The sequence below is a fragment of the Diutina rugosa genome (genome assembly GCF_008704595.1).
Source record: "Diutina rugosa strain CBS 613 chromosome Unknown scaffold45_size117891, whole genome shotgun sequence".
Classification (NCBI taxonomy): Eukaryota; Fungi; Ascomycota; class Pichiomycetes; order Serinales; family Debaryomycetaceae; genus Diutina; species Diutina rugosa.
Window position 1 is genome coordinate 72,437 of NW_022995059.1, and position 14,795 is coordinate 87,231.

General features: G+C 50.3%; 7 protein-coding genes across 7 annotated transcripts; 4 read left to right on the forward strand and 3 right to left on the reverse strand. All coding sequences in view use genetic code 12, as the record gives it.

The window, feature by feature from the left end:
• Positions 1-883: 883 nt before the first annotated feature.
• Positions 884-2,008, forward strand: DIURU_000244 (uncharacterized protein; the record flags this gene model as incomplete). The annotated part of the gene is made up of 1 exon (XM_034155091.1): positions 884-2,008. One exon carries the CDS (start codon positions 884-886, stop codon positions 2,006-2,008), a length of 1,125 nt encoding a protein of 374 aa, XP_034014960.1.
• A 1,289-nt stretch (positions 2,009-3,297) lies between these two features.
• DIURU_000245 (uncharacterized protein) lies at positions 3,298-3,642 on the forward strand (the record flags this gene model as incomplete). The annotated part of the gene is made up of 1 exon (XM_034155102.1): positions 3,298-3,642. The coding sequence occupies one exon, from the start codon at positions 3,298-3,300 to the stop codon at positions 3,640-3,642; it is 345 nt and encodes a 114-aa protein (XP_034014961.1).
• Positions 3,643-4,182: 540 nt separating this feature from the next.
• Positions 4,183-6,384, forward strand: DIURU_000246 (Elongator subunit; the record flags this gene model as incomplete). The annotated part of the gene is made up of 1 exon (XM_034155113.1): positions 4,183-6,384. One exon carries the CDS (start codon positions 4,183-4,185, stop codon positions 6,382-6,384), a length of 2,202 nt encoding a protein of 733 aa, XP_034014962.1.
• Positions 6,385-6,594: 210 nt separating this feature from the next.
• Positions 6,595-8,115, reverse strand: DIURU_000247 (SNG1 family protein; the record flags this gene model as incomplete). Its single annotated transcript, XM_034155124.1, has 1 exon — positions 6,595-8,115. The coding sequence occupies one exon, from the start codon at positions 8,113-8,115 to the stop codon at positions 6,595-6,597; it is 1,521 nt and encodes a 506-aa protein (XP_034014963.1).
• An 870-nt stretch (positions 8,116-8,985) lies between these two features.
• DIURU_000248 (uncharacterized protein) lies at positions 8,986-9,633 on the reverse strand (the record flags this gene model as incomplete). The annotated part of the gene is made up of 1 exon (XM_034155135.1): positions 8,986-9,633. The coding sequence occupies one exon, from the start codon at positions 9,631-9,633 to the stop codon at positions 8,986-8,988; it is 648 nt and encodes a 215-aa protein (XP_034014964.1).
• Positions 9,634-11,961: 2,328 nt separating this feature from the next.
• VPS21 (Rab family GTPase) lies at positions 11,962-12,564 on the forward strand (the record flags this gene model as incomplete). The annotated part of the gene is made up of 1 exon (XM_034155146.1): positions 11,962-12,564. One exon carries the CDS (start codon positions 11,962-11,964, stop codon positions 12,562-12,564), a length of 603 nt encoding a protein of 200 aa, XP_034014965.1.
• Positions 12,565-12,804: 240 nt separating this feature from the next.
• Positions 12,805-14,490, reverse strand: DIURU_000250 (uncharacterized protein; the record flags this gene model as incomplete). Its single annotated transcript, XM_034155158.1, has 1 exon — positions 12,805-14,490. The coding sequence occupies one exon, from the start codon at positions 14,488-14,490 to the stop codon at positions 12,805-12,807; it is 1,686 nt and encodes a 561-aa protein (XP_034014966.1).
• Positions 14,491-14,795: the final 305 nt, after the last annotated feature.

Genomic DNA, 14,795 nt, shown 5'->3' on the forward strand with positions numbered 1-14,795 from the left:
TCATAGCTACCCTCGGCTGGCGTCGGCAACCCTCCACAATCCTGGTGTCTTTGAGCGATTAGTCACAAATGTTTGCTTAGGTATAGGGGTACCCTCGGCTGCAACGGGAGGCGACGGAGTTCCCGTGTCTACTTGCTCGTCGGTGCCGCCATTGTCCCCTGAGTAAACGCCGAATCTGCCCACTCACCCTATGACGCACGTGACGCCCCATGCACGTAATTTAGTTTTTGCACCCAAAACACAAAAGGCACCCTCGTTTAGTTGCTTTGATACGAGGTCAGCACAACCACTACGATTGACAAGAATAAATTCTGAATTGGGGCAGAACGGTGGTGAGAGGATAGCGGAGAGAACCTACGATCACCATCTACGACAAGGTAGCACCAATAATTCTCCTTAAAATGTAACGACGGCATCTTCCTCTATCCGGTTAATGCCGCGGCCATACCCACGTTCGCCTGTCGGTTGGATGTGGACCATCAATGAGAAGGCAAACCATCGTTTCCGGCGTGACATCACCGTACGCCGGGGCCGTCGTAGATGAGGAAGCGGCTGCGATTCCTCCGAGGCGAGCCACTGGGGTCAATCTCATTGGTAATGCCAATTCAACTCAACATAGGGTATTAGAGACGTAACCAATTAGTCGACAACGCGCCCGTAGCCGTCCTTTAAAACAAGATTTCTCGGATGAAAGCAATTCCCCGTCCCCGTAGCGTCATCTGAACCTTGACAATACCCTTTCCCGGGAGGTGGGTAATTTTAGAGGTCATGCTTGTGATGCCGAACGCAACCTGCCGCCCTGGCGAGGCCGCGGCTCAGCGATATATAAACCCGGTGGCTAGTGCCGTAATCAATTCACAAATCAAATTTCCCCCCCCTGACAATGAAGAACTTGTTGGTGTTAGCGTTGGCCTCGGTGGCCGTGGCCATCAAAAACCGTGACGTGCTCCAATTCAACAACTTTGGCTTCGACGGCGACTACACCCCCGTGCTGCAACTTAACAACCCCGACCTGGACCAATGCTCGTGCCAGGTGGGCGACCCTGTCAAGTTCTCGGGTGCCAACTCTCCCTTGGACGGTGAGGTTGCCGTCCAATTCCAGGGCCCCCTCAAGTTGTTGAGCTTCTACGCCTACTCGTCTGAGGACTACAAGCTCAACAGCGGCGACAGCCAGTGGACCACCATCGGTAAGTGGGACGGCAACACTGCCGAAAACATCACCTTCTTGACCCCTCAGGGTCAGGACTCCAAGTGCTTGGGTAAGGCGTTGGTGTACGCCGGTTCGGACGGCGGTGCCTCCGACCAGCCCGAAACCTTACTGACCAACACTGAGCTCACTCTGGACCAACAGATCATCATCTACTCCAACGACACCTGCGGCGACCTGGGGGTCAACGGCGACTGCGGTGTCTACCGTGACGGCATCCCCGCCTACCACGGGTTCAGCGGTAAGGCCAAGCTCTTCGTGTTCAAGTGGCAACGTCTCGGTAACGCCGACAACTTGGACAAGACCGCCATCCGCGTGTTGAACGCCCAGATCCCCCGGACCCTGAACAACTACCGCGACAAGGACAACGCCGACTGCCTGTGCTGGCGCCTGGGCTGCGGTGAGTTCGCCGTGTTCGAACCCATGCACAAGGACTACCGCCGCCGCTTCCGCCCCACGTTGTACGACCGCCAGCACACCGACGACATCGACGGCGGCAACACCATTGACGGCTACACCAACATCGGCGACGGTGACGTCTCCGGGGCGATTCTCTTCGCCGCTGACGGTACCGTGGTGGTGTTTTCCAACGGCAACCTGGACCAGCTCGTCACCAACGACGACATGACCTCGGCCAAGGTCAACGCCGCCGCCGACGACATCAAGAAGAAGCGGGTGAAGGACTTGAACAAGAAGTCGGGCAAGGGCAACAAGGACCGCAAGGGTGCCGCCGCTGGCCTCACTGTCCCCAGAGTGACGTTGGCCGTCGCCGTTGCCGCGATGTTGGCTTGCGTGGTGTAATTTCGAAGAAGTATCGAGGATATCGAGATATGTGTATCTCAATTAATGTAAATCGATCCACCGTTGTAGTCATCAATCACCCCTTTGGCTCGTAGGAACTAACAAACCAAATTGTCAAGGCATCAGTCCCGGGAAGTAGGTGCCCGTTCCAAAGCAGGACAAGTAAGAAAAGCAATCACTCCTTCGACAGACACATTGTCGTGTCTGAACTCAATGGGTTCTCGTTCTGGTAACTTGAATTAGGGACGGCGCGTGAAATTCGTTATCAAATAAAACGTACACGAAAACGCGACTGGATATCGAAATTGTGGGGAAATGATGTGAACATACTTTTAAACTGACAATCGGTATCGACAAATTTTGAGAACTAGCTTAGGGAATTGTCAGTGTTTACACCCAACTTTTGGTTTGTTGCTGCGAATTCTTGAGTTCAATGGTGTCTCGCGTTATTGTTTGGATGGTTGTGATGCCACGGCTAATGAGCTGATCAGGCCTAAACCAAATTGAAATGCAAGCACTACTTCCCGTTCAAACTTTCATCCTTAGTGGTTTACTGTCTGCATGCCCTTATTCCTGCCACCCCGTGAAAGTGTTGACAAGTGATCAGAGTGGACTGCCATTATGAAAATTGTTCGCCTTGAAAGTGTATTCACTAAAGCATGCCCTTTACAGGTTCGCCAGTTGAACAGAATGAGAGCTTGCCTTGAATTCATTCAATATGAAAGGGGTGCGAGGATAAAGTTAAGCATTATCGTTAAGCTTTCACTGACGGCATTCGGTCACTACAATCCCGGTGAGTTGTGTCGGTGCCCGTCACGAAGGAGGGGGGGGTATATGGCTGGCGAATGTCCGAGTATGCTTAGCAATAAGCACAGGATGTCGATGACTCCCCAGATTGGGGCTTTCCCCTTTCTTCGCGGAACCACTCCGACTAACTACTGTGCCAACCCCTACTTCCTTACTGATGGCTACGAAGATCTTGCCAGAGACGTTATTCACCAGTTTGAATCAACTACCAGTCGTTTCCACACCTTAGTCGATCGTGCCACCAGAGTCATTGAGCTTGAAAACATCAGCCGTGACTACAATGAGGCGTTTGAAATTCCCCCTCTCGCCGCTATCGACTACGAAATTTCCTGCCACGGTTCAGGTCGCCGTCTCGTGCAGGCCATTCCTAAATATTGTGCAACGATGGGTTCCCTCTCACTGATGTTTATCAGGGAATCGTTGATGATATTTGGGATTCTCCTCGAGGAGAAGACCGGGAATACGCGAACAATTGCTCTCTCATGTTGGCATTAGCGCCGCAAGCTCGCCCTCCTGATGATGAGGCTAGCATGGCCCGTATCCGTCAGTTCAGTCGCGGCACTTGCCAACGGCTCGCTGCTGCAGCGATTGACAGACTCGCGACCCGGCTCCAGGATGCCGCCGAGGAGTTGGTCGTCCAAACGCGTTTACCGAAAATGCCCGTTGATAGCCACAACTTTTCCCAGCGTTTCCAGAACGCTATGCGGCAGGGCGCTACGACGTGGTATGGTGCGGTTGCCATGACCATTGCCACCGAGCAGCGGGCATTTATGGTGCGCTATGAAATGGCGCTTGACACGATTTTCGCTGGCCAAGGTGCTCCTTAACGTACCCTCTTGTACAAAAAGGGAATTGAAATTAATTTTTTCTGCTTAATTTACGAATCGGTAACCGTAGTCAATACTCCCAGAACGATTCAATCCACCGTAACTAACCATGACCGCTTCCTTCATGCTGTATACCAGCTACACCACGTTATTCTGTTTCTCATCCTCGGAACCAAACGGCGAGCCTCTAAATCTTCAAATTTGACCCCACCAGCGAACACAATGACGGCAAGAGTATCCATCTATTGACGACTGGTAAATGTTGATATTGATTCCGATTTGTGAAGCTAATCAGATGTCCGGGTCGTTATTGCTGATGGGATAGATAATCCTCATGAGCTCATATAATTACCTAAAACCAAATGTCTAAATCTTTAATTTGAAACTCTTCATCTCCGACGTAATTCATTCCATCTGTTAACTCGATAATCAACTTAAACTCTACTATTTTTCCAAGGTGTATCCAATCGTCCTTGGTGACCACTCTCCCTGACTTAGTGCTCATCGCGCGCGACCACCACTAACGGCATCTATCATTCAATGGCCACCAGTCTCGGGGTGTTTATCGGGCTGAACCGCCAGACCCAGGTGTTTGCGTACGGCCAGGGGACGCTTGCCTACGCCGCGGGCACCACCGTGGCTCTCTGGGATCCGCTATCGTCGCAGGGAGTCACCACGACCTTGAAGCGCCACACCGCCCCTGTCACCGCCGTCGCCTTTATCGGCAACACCATGGTGTCGGCGGGCGAAGACAACCAAGTGGTGCTTTGGCAAGACCACAAAGTGGCCAAAATTGTTGACATCCACCGCAAATCGGTGACGGTGCTCGCGGTGGCCGAAGACCACCTGTTTTTCATCCTGGGGGCCACCGACAAGCAAATGGCAGTGATCTCTCCACAAGGCGACGTGCTCCAGGTGATTGAGCTTCCGTTTTACCCGTTGGCCATCGCCATCACCAAAGTCTCCGCCGATAACTACGTCATTGCTGTCGGCGGCACTAAGCACAACATCTACATCTATGGGGGCGCCGTGGGTTCATTCGCCCAATTGCAGCAGTTACCAGGACACGAAGACTGGGTCAAGTGTCTCAGTTTCCGCTCCAGTGGCCCTGAAGAATGGGTATTGGCACTGGGGTCCCAGGACCGTTACATCCGGTTGTGGCGCCTCCAGGTGGGCAACGCCGTCGCTGCTGATGACGACTCCCAGTTGGTGCTTTTGCTGAATAAGCAACACAAGTTCACCCTTGGTTCTGGCCTCGACGCCGCGTTTACCTTTGACGCCCTCTTAGTGGGACACGACGACTGGATCTCGGGGTTGCAGTGGCACCCGACGCGTCCCGAGCTTTTATCGGCTTCGGCTGATACTGCGCTCATGGTGTGGGCGCTGGACGCCGAGCTGGGCATCTGGGTGCCGCGCCACCGTATGGGCGAACTTTCGATTAAAGGAGCCCTGACGGCGACGGGGCTGTCAGGGGGTTTTTGGGGATGTCTTTGGCTTAATGACGCTCAAGGAGAACGAGTATTGACCAGTGGTAAGACGGGGTCGCTCCGCATGTACCAAATGTTGGGGGACTCCGATACGTTTGTGCCGGCGCCGGGAGTATCGGGAGCCATTCGCGAAGTCACCAGCGTCAAGTGGTCTCCTCAGGGCGACTTTGTTTACGCCACTTCTTTAGACCAAACCACCCGGTTATACGCCTCCAGTAACGGGCGCTACCGTGAGTTTGGCCGCCCGCAAATCCACGGCTACGACATGGTCTGCCTCGATAACTTACTGGCCGACGGCGCCACTTTCGTCAGTGGTGGCGACGAAAAAGTGCTCCGGGTGTTCAAAATGACCCTGCTGATGGCGAAAATGCTCCACAACCAGTGCGGTATTGACGGACTTAGCGCCGACTTACCCACCACTGCCGCGGTCCCCGTGCTTGGTTTATCTAATAAAGCCGAGACCAAAGCTCCCTCCGCTGAAGCTGAAGCTGATGACACCAATGAAACCCAGGAAGACGTGTTGGCAACACTCGAACACCCGCCGCTCGAAGATATCCTTCAAAAGTATACGTTATTTCCCGAGCTTGAAAAGCTTTACGGGCATGGGTACGAGATCTCGTGCGTTGCCGTCCACCCCAGCTACCTGCTCATTGCCAGCGCCTGTAAGAGCAACCTGCTCAAACATGCCGCCATCCGGTTGTTCCTGGGCGCCCCTGACTACCAGTTGGTGCCCACTCCGCTTAGTGGCCATACGTTAACGGTGACGTCGTTGGCCTGGAACCCACTGGGCACCCACTTGCTTGCAACGCTGAGAGACCGGCTGTTCTCGCTTTGGAAGCTCATCGACGCTGCCACCGCCCAGTTTGAGCTTGTGCTCCACAACCAAAAAGCTCACACCAGAATTATCTGGGATGGCGCCTGGATCGACGACACCCGTTTCCTCACCTGTCTGAGAGATAAGCTGGTGAAAATGTGGTCGGTAAACCTGCCGGAGACTGCGGTTTCATCGCAGTCATTCGCTGCCCCCGTCACTGCTATCGACACCTGGCAACTGACCCATTTCGTCGCTGGGCTCGAACTGGGGGACATCAGTGTCGGTACTGTTAACGACAGCGCTCTCCAGGTGACCACCGAGATCGCCGATAGTGATACCCCCGCGGGGAGAGTGAACCTGGTGGCGTTTGCCCCGACGCCGGCGGCAATGGTGGTGGCTGCCGGCAGTGCCGACCATTCGGTTCGTGTGTGGCGCCTCTGACTCAAACTAAGCATCTAAAGACAATTATAGACTAATATATAAACGAAAGCAGTCATGATATCACCTGAATAATTCGAGTTTCCTAATTTGATCTTGATTGTATTATCATGATCCACATGGATCGAGTGGCACTCTTCGAACATTCAATTACATAGGCCTTTTCTGAGACTAGACGGCCCCACCCATGTCTGCACAATGAGAAATATTGGTCTAGGCGTCTCGTGTTTGTTTGTCGGCGGCAGCTTGAGCTGCTTTAGCCGCTCGCTTTGCCATCGTCTTACCGAAAAATGGAATCACCAACGCCAATGCAATGTTCGATACCACGATCCAGGCAGCAAGAATACCGAAACACCGTCCCATATGGCCTCGATAAGTATCGAAAAAGATGCACTTGGTAATTTCCACGGTGTTGTATAAGGGCATAGCGTACCCGTATCGGTAGAAATTGGCAGTCAACGCCATAGGGGTGAATGTCGGTGATACATTAGCCATCACCCAAAACACCAACCAAAACCCAAGCACGGAAGGGTATACCAAAACTATAAAGTGAGCTAACACTTCATTTATCGTGCCTAGCGCCGTCATCGCCATCCAGTTGGTCATCCAGTAGACAACAAAACCAGCGCGGCCAAATGCTCGACCAAAATCAATTTGAAAGGCTAGCGACACCAACGAGTACATGAGTGATAGCCAAAAATACGATAAGATTGATGACATAATTCGGTACAACACATAATGCTTAGGCATAAGGGCAGACTTACTCACCGTCACGTGTAGGTCTTGGAACATGGCAAACAGAAAGAACGTCACAAGAATCATATAAATCAATCCCACCTGAGCAGGAGCAAGCAACGTGCCGTCAGTCACCGGGCGGAGATCACGAACAGTGAATGTAAGTGGCTGAGATAGAAGCTTCCACCCCCGCTGTACTATCGTGTCAATGTCGTCCCCTTTGTCCTGGACAGCGTCGAGAAGAGATTCAGTAATTGATTGTTGGTCAGCTAACATCATCCCCTGGATAGCTTGACAATTCTTCACCACGTATGAGGGAATATTGACAAAATCACGACCGGTTTCATACACCAAGTGCCAGGTTTCGTTACCAGCAACATAGCTGCTGTTCCCCGCCATCATAGCTTGGTAGAAATTGTGGGTAGCATTAGCTTGGACGTGAATTGCTGCCCAAAACTTTTGCTCGTGAATCAACGTCTCCACTGTTTGTGATGTCGAATTGGTATCTTTTGGTTGGATTGCCAGAAAGTTTCCCGGGGTATAGATGTGCCACTCTCCAATTCGCTTAGCCTCAGCGGTGCTCAACACCTCTACAAGCTTATTACCAAATACAGGAGGAATCAGATCAATTGTCTCATAATCCTCAATAAGCACCAACATTTTGAGATATCTTTGGTGGTCAGTCTTGTGGAACATTGACCCCCAATAAATGGAAAAGATCCCCAACATCAACGCCGCCATCAACGCACAGACAATCGCGTGTTGAGTGAAGATGAGACGACGAGTTTGTCTCAAATGCCCATGGAAAAACGGCCATTTGGATTGGACTTGATCATGGACTGCCAGCGCTGACGTCTTGGTCCGCGCCTGGTGTAAGCCGTGGTCGTTGTCATTTTCCTTGAGACTATCAACATCGGAGTTAGGGCGGGTCTCCTCCTGGTCCTTGGCCGTGGTCTTGGTTAGGGAGCTCAGTGAAGGGTGGGAGATCAACGACAGCATAATTCCAGTAAACAGGAGCAAAAAATGTTGATCAAGTTTTGAAACGGTTGCAGTGACGCCAGCGTATGTGTGTTGTAGATAGACCGAGCTTCATGAACGGCTGACCCTAGAAAGGGCGGGGTTTATAAACTAGCATGGAAGCATCAGACGAACAATTGTATAAGCCGGATATAAATACTCAAGAGTGTTGTATATCGAGGATTTCAAGTCATTGGAAAGAGAGCCCTGCTTGCCATCGCAACATAGGTTTACTCCACTGAGTACCACTAAAGTTGGCTCTTGGAAACGTCCCGTTAGTTTAACTGCGCCTCGTAAAAATAAGCCCGTCACTGCTCCACAGATATTCTCAATATGTTTCACATCACCTATCGCCGAGATAATATCCGAGGATATCATCAATTACCCCAACGACGGAAAGTACTCAAAGCAAACATGAGCTTGCTATATCAATCGTAGTTAACGATGGTTTCAATAAATCATAGGATAGTCATCGGCACTTCAAAGTTATTAGAATGGATCACCGCTGATTTGGTAGAGAGAACACCGTGAGCTAAAGCCACTCACACCGATTAGCGGGGTAAGGGAAATTAGCCTGCGTTTAACCGCACTAGCCACCAAATCTAAAGAACCGCGAACCCTCACACTACGCTTATGTAGATAATGAAAATTCACTTGTATTTCATTCTACCTTATCTTTCGAAATTTTGTTACAAAACAATTGCGAGATCAGAATTGGTGTTACAGAAGATAGGCCGCTTGAACAAGTCCTATTTATTTCAATTGTAATTTTCGTATATTAATTCACACCTATGAAGCTACCATTCACATTCAACGTTTACTGAGCAAACAACAGCTTGATTCACAATACACCTAAAGGGAAATGAACACTGTTTTCGTACCGTCATCAGCGTGGACGTAAAACCAGTAGTTCTGCCCATAATAGAGCCCCAACGTGGCGTCGCAGTTGAATGCCTGCCGAAGAAGTTCCGTCAACTCCACCCGGAAGCGATACGCCGAAACAGACACGAAGAACTCGTAAGCATCCAAAATGTCATCAAATCTCTCCTTATTTTCCTCAGTCAAGGGAATATGGGCACGAAAGAAACTTCTGTACCCCCGAATGAGCTCTTTGAGAGCCGCTTGGCGGGCTGTTTCGGCATCATTTTCCAACAGCGCCCGGTTCTCAGGCAAGAAATCCTCGGCCACCGCATCATTCAATGCCCGCTCGATGTCAGCCATACGTGTGGTGTATGTTTTGCGGTTGTCCACCACCACATACGGCCCCATATCTTTCATGTATTCCTCCAGTTCTGGAAGCGTTTCGATAAGCGCAAGCATGCGCTGATCAAACTGTTGGTGATTTCTCTCGATCCCAGCTTGATTAATGAGGTCGTACTCGTCACTGTCCATGACAAACTTCATGAAGCATCGACGGTCATGCTCAGTCGGTAAGGAGTCTTTAATACGGTGGACGATGGGCGCGTCCACTCGTGACGGGCGGAAGGGCACCTGGTCCATGGCCTCAACCACTCACGGTAGAAATCAGGATAACAGGCCTGGTGTGACCTGATCCTTTTAATACCAGCGTATGCGGACACTAAACCCTGTGGGTAGTAGTTTTGCATTTAAAGTTGAAAGCTTGTAGCTTATGCCATTGACTGCAATCACCATTTTTGAACGCTTGAAGGAATAGACGACAAAACTCTCTAATCAAAACCAAACACAAGTGATATCATAACAGATCAATTAGCCAAAGGGTATAGCCAGCCGTGAGGAGGTTAGTTCACTTGATAAAGATGCGCAGCCCGATTTTCGTATGGTGTTCGCCATGTCAGACAATATCGCCGGAATTGCATCGATCCAGGCTCTGATTGCCACCGAAATGTTAGGCCAGTTGACGCATTGATCGTATAATTTAAAGGAGCATAGTGATCGTGTCGAATAGGCGTGTCAAGTTCCAGGAGAATAGCCGCACACTGTAGCGCGTTATCTCACCCTAATCCCAGTCACCATAATGAAGTTATCGCATTGCTTTCGAGGTCAATGGTGCTTCTTTGGGTTATTCTTGTTCAACTGTTGAATACATTGGCTGCTCATCATTGAATGGACACTCGATATACCATACCAAGATCTCACTGGTGCGGGGCGATGATAAATTTCGCCAACACCTTATGGTAAACTTACTGCGATAGTTGCGAGAGCATTTGATGATGACGAAGGGTGAAGTTGCTACCAATCGGGTTCTTTTTCAGAGATGATGGACCTTCGGAGGCGAACCATTGACTCAATCCCGACCTGATCACACCCCTGATGTAATGGATAAAGCTCTCTTGATTGAGTTGATGCCTCAAATGAAAAACAGGAGAATTGGATCTCGGCTTTTACCACACACAGCGACGTCATCCTCGATCTGGTTTATTCACGGATCGCCAAAGCATTCTGTTTGTTTCTGTTTGTTTCTGTTTGTTTCACAATGTACGACATGGTTTGCAAAGAAGAAACGTAAGAAACCTTAATGCAAACCAGTGTCAACCCAACCCTAAAGTTGGAAAGGTGTTTGTAACTGAACGGTGTGGAATAAACTCATTTTGGTCATGCTTGCCCTCAAATGAACGTGTTGGTTCAAGTAAGCCAACGTGCTCTCATGATTGCATCAGCATGGTGTAAAATCTATTCCAAGATGTTCATTGGCCTTTTGGTATTCCTTAAATTCATTGTTTATGGCAGTGGTAACTTAGTGTGCTCAATCCCACTAGCACTTGGCGCCTATATCGTCAGAGCGAATAGAAAAGTGCCGTAATCAATACCAAAATTATGTAATCAGACGACTCGTGCTAACCTTTCAAACTGTTACTGCCATCAGCAAGATTCCTTCCGTTTGACCTCTTCGGTTAGAGCATCTTTAGGGGTAAGTTTTGCAGTGCCAACGGCAAGGTCCGGTACCTCGAAGGTGTCGTTTCCAGAGCATGCGAAGTGGGGTTCCAGGCTAGAACCTGCGTCGAACGGGTAATCTGTTCGGAGATACAACTTGCTCGTATATCGGTGGGGAATTGTCACCCGTGTGGGGGAGTCTCAATCAGTTCGCTTTGGGTAATCGATCGGGTCATAAACTGCGCTGCTAAATCATGGGCATCTAAAATTTGCCATCCAAAAGGTACTCCAAATGATCTGATGGATAGTCCGTAGTGTTAGTGAAGGTTTTGGTGAATATAGTTGAGTCGAGAGTGGTCTAGATTGATCCATAATTATACCGTCTCACCAAATTTTTGTAGATGCCACCAGCAACAGAGACTTCTGCATGGAATTCTTCTGTGAATAGGGTGGTTAAATACCGGCACCTCACATTTACGCCGAAACTTATTGTAATCAATGACAGGAATCGTGCAAGAGGGTTTCATTCCTCACTTTGGTTCTATAACGGTCGATGCTAATACCACAGATTCGAGAAGGAAGTCTGTTACCATTATACGCTACTCAATTCAAAAAAGTTAGTACAAATAAAATGATTTGAAGACCAGAGGTAGAAGGCAACTACTCGTACGCTTTACTTCCACCTGAGAAACACTACCATTGCCACCGTCAACTTTGATCCAGTGCGATTAATTCATTCAGTATGACAAGTGATCTAAACGCTAACCATCACGACCCGTAGGTTTTAGTAATGGATCAAATCGTTAACATTACCAACTCGAGTGGTGGGCCCGGATTTCCAGTAATGGCCATAAGCTTGGGGTGGTTTGTGGTCACGTGTGTTTTTCGGGGCGCGGGTAATAAGTGACCATTCGTGATAAGGGCCCGGTACAAGCTATAGTTGCCACCCGTTCGCCGACGCGCCCCCACCCGAGGATGAACTCCGTGAAACTAGTGCTTCTTGGCGAAGCTGCCGTGGGCAAATCGAGTCTTGTGCTCCGGTTTGTCCTGAACGACTTCCAGGAAAACAAGGAACCCACCATCGGCGCGGCGTTCCTCACCCAAAAGTGCACCATCGACTCCCGGACGATCAAGTACGAGATCTGGGACACCGCCGGCCAGGAGCGGTTCGCCTCGTTGGCGCCGATGTACTACCGCAAGGCCCAGGCGGCGTTGGTGGTGTACGACGTCACCAAGCCCGCCTCGCTCATAAAAGCCCGCCATTGGGTCAAGGAGTTGCACGAACAGGCGCTGAAGGACATTGTCATTGCCCTCGTCGGCAACAAGCTCGACTTGGTCGAGGACGACGCCGACATGCGCAAAGTGACCGAAGAAGAAGGCAAGCGCTTAGCTGAGGAAGAAGGCTTGTTGTGGTTTGAGACGCTGGCGAAGACGGGGAAGAACGTCACCGACGTGTTTGTCGCCATCGGCAAAAAGATACCCGAAGAGTCCCCCGACGAGCCCGCCGTCACCCAGCGTGAAGGCCGCATCGACTTGTCGGGGTCCGAACCCCGTGCCGCCAACGAGTGTGCTTGTTAGAACGATTAATGAATTAGGTAGTCGAAATAGATGACCGGTTACGATTGCTGGTGTTAGTTAAACTTGTAGTTTGCTGCCTGGTGGTTCGCTTATGATTCTATTGGGAAAGGGGTTGATCTCATCCAAATCTTTGCAGCACTGATGTTGCTGCGAAACGGTTGCCCCCTCGCAAGGGGTACACACTAAGGACGATTAAGTGCGACTCATTACCACATAAACATAATTAGATTACGAAAAACTTTATTTTGGACTAGAAAAGGCTTTTTGCTCTGACAACACGGTGTGATCAATCTCGATCACCTCATCGTTATAGCTGGGTTGCTTGCCCGAATCTTCGTCGTAGGAGTCAGCCTGTTTCATCATCCCGTTGTCATAACCAGCAGACTGGTTCTCAATATCTTCACTGTAGGAATCGGCCGAGTCGCGGTCACCCAATTGACTGATATCGTAGCCGTTGGCGTGTAAGTACTCGAGGAAGGCATCGTCTTCTCTGTTGATGGAGTCTTGACCGACGTAAGGTAAAAAGAACCAGGCGAGAAGGGCGGCAAATAAGCAGAGGGACAGCGACACGTAAAATGGCGCCTGGTTGCCCAGATCAGTGTCGGAGCCACCGGCGTTTTTAATGATCACTGGGAACACCCAGGTGCCGACGAAGGCGCCAATTTTGCCCATAGCCGCAGCAATGCCATAAAATACACCTCTGACGGCAGTGGCCGACAATTTCGACGAAATAAGCCCCATAGAGTTACCGGGACCAAACTCACCGAAAGCTGTGAAAAAGCCAAACACCACCACAAAGCTGGCCACGTGTTGTTTGAGGGTGGGGTAGGCACCGGCCATAGCAAAACCAAACACCGCCTGACAGATCAACCCGGTGGTAAGGGTAATTCTCACGCCGAACCAGTCGGCGAAGAATGCTCCTAAGAAGCAGCCAGGCAAGTAAAACACATTCAACAATGTATTCCAGCCAAACGTCTTGTATAGGTCACCATCGGGGACGATATTATTGATGATCGCCGACGAGTAGATCCCGAACGAAAACGCCGAGAAGTTGTAAATAAACCACAACGCCGAGATCACGGCTAACCGATACCAGTAGAACTTGAGACACAACCACACGGGGTACTTAGCGTGCTTCATGTTATACTTTTTGAACACCTTCAGATCGACCATCTTCAACCGGAGGAAGAATAAGGCGATGGGGGGGATGGCGCCTAAGCCTAAAGTCAATCGCCATACTGCCGTCAAATGGTCAGGCGAGAAGATCCATAACAAAATTAATGGCACGAACGCAGCGGTGACAAACCCGAGATTAATTGCGCAATTAGTGGACATGGCAAACACTCGGTTACGGATACCCAGCGGCAACTGGTTGGCAAATTCGGAAGAGATCACTGAGGCGGTAGGGTACTCAGCGCCGATACCCACCCCTAAAAAGAATCTAAATGTCGTCAACGCGGCAAACATCCCGTACACCGACCCGTTAGCCCCCCACGTCGCTGCCGAACACAAAATCGTAAACACGATCAAGATAACATTGGCGGCAAGCATCCCCTTTTTCCGATCGATACGGTCGGCAATGTAGCCAAACGACAACTGCCCCACCACGATCCCGACAAAGGCAATCGACGACACGTTATTGACGGCGTTGGACCCTTTGTATTCGGTGGGGTACATGATCCCGAGAATCGTCAGCACCGACCCGATCAGGGCATTGACGTAGCCATCGGAAAACAACCCGAACCCAGCAGCGAACGCCGGCCAGCAGCTCAGCCAGGTGAATTTGCGTACTTTGTCGCCGTCGGGCTGGTAGTCCTCCTCGACCAATTGGGCTCGTGACTTGTGGATGGTTATTTCATTTGGTACCGAGTTCTTCCATCCAAAGAGTAACTGGCCCAACAGCTTGGGGAGGTCTCTAGTTGCCATCGCTTGCGGTGTTTAGTCGTATAGGGTAGCAGGTAGGGTATATATAGTCGGTTGACCGGCAGGGGCAGCCGTTGCATAGGGAAATGACACATGTACAGAGTAATTGCCCTCAGAAGCGAGAGAGGTTTGACTGGTCTTGGCTGGTCTTGGCTTGCCGCTTACAGACGCCCACGTGCAGCCCCGACCGGAATAATTAAAGCTTGTTCAGGCCTGATATATGGTGTTACCAAATAGATATTGGCGATCATTTCAAGAGTTCCTGAGCCCCAGAGGGTCAGTATACCTTATAAACGGCGCTAGCGTGG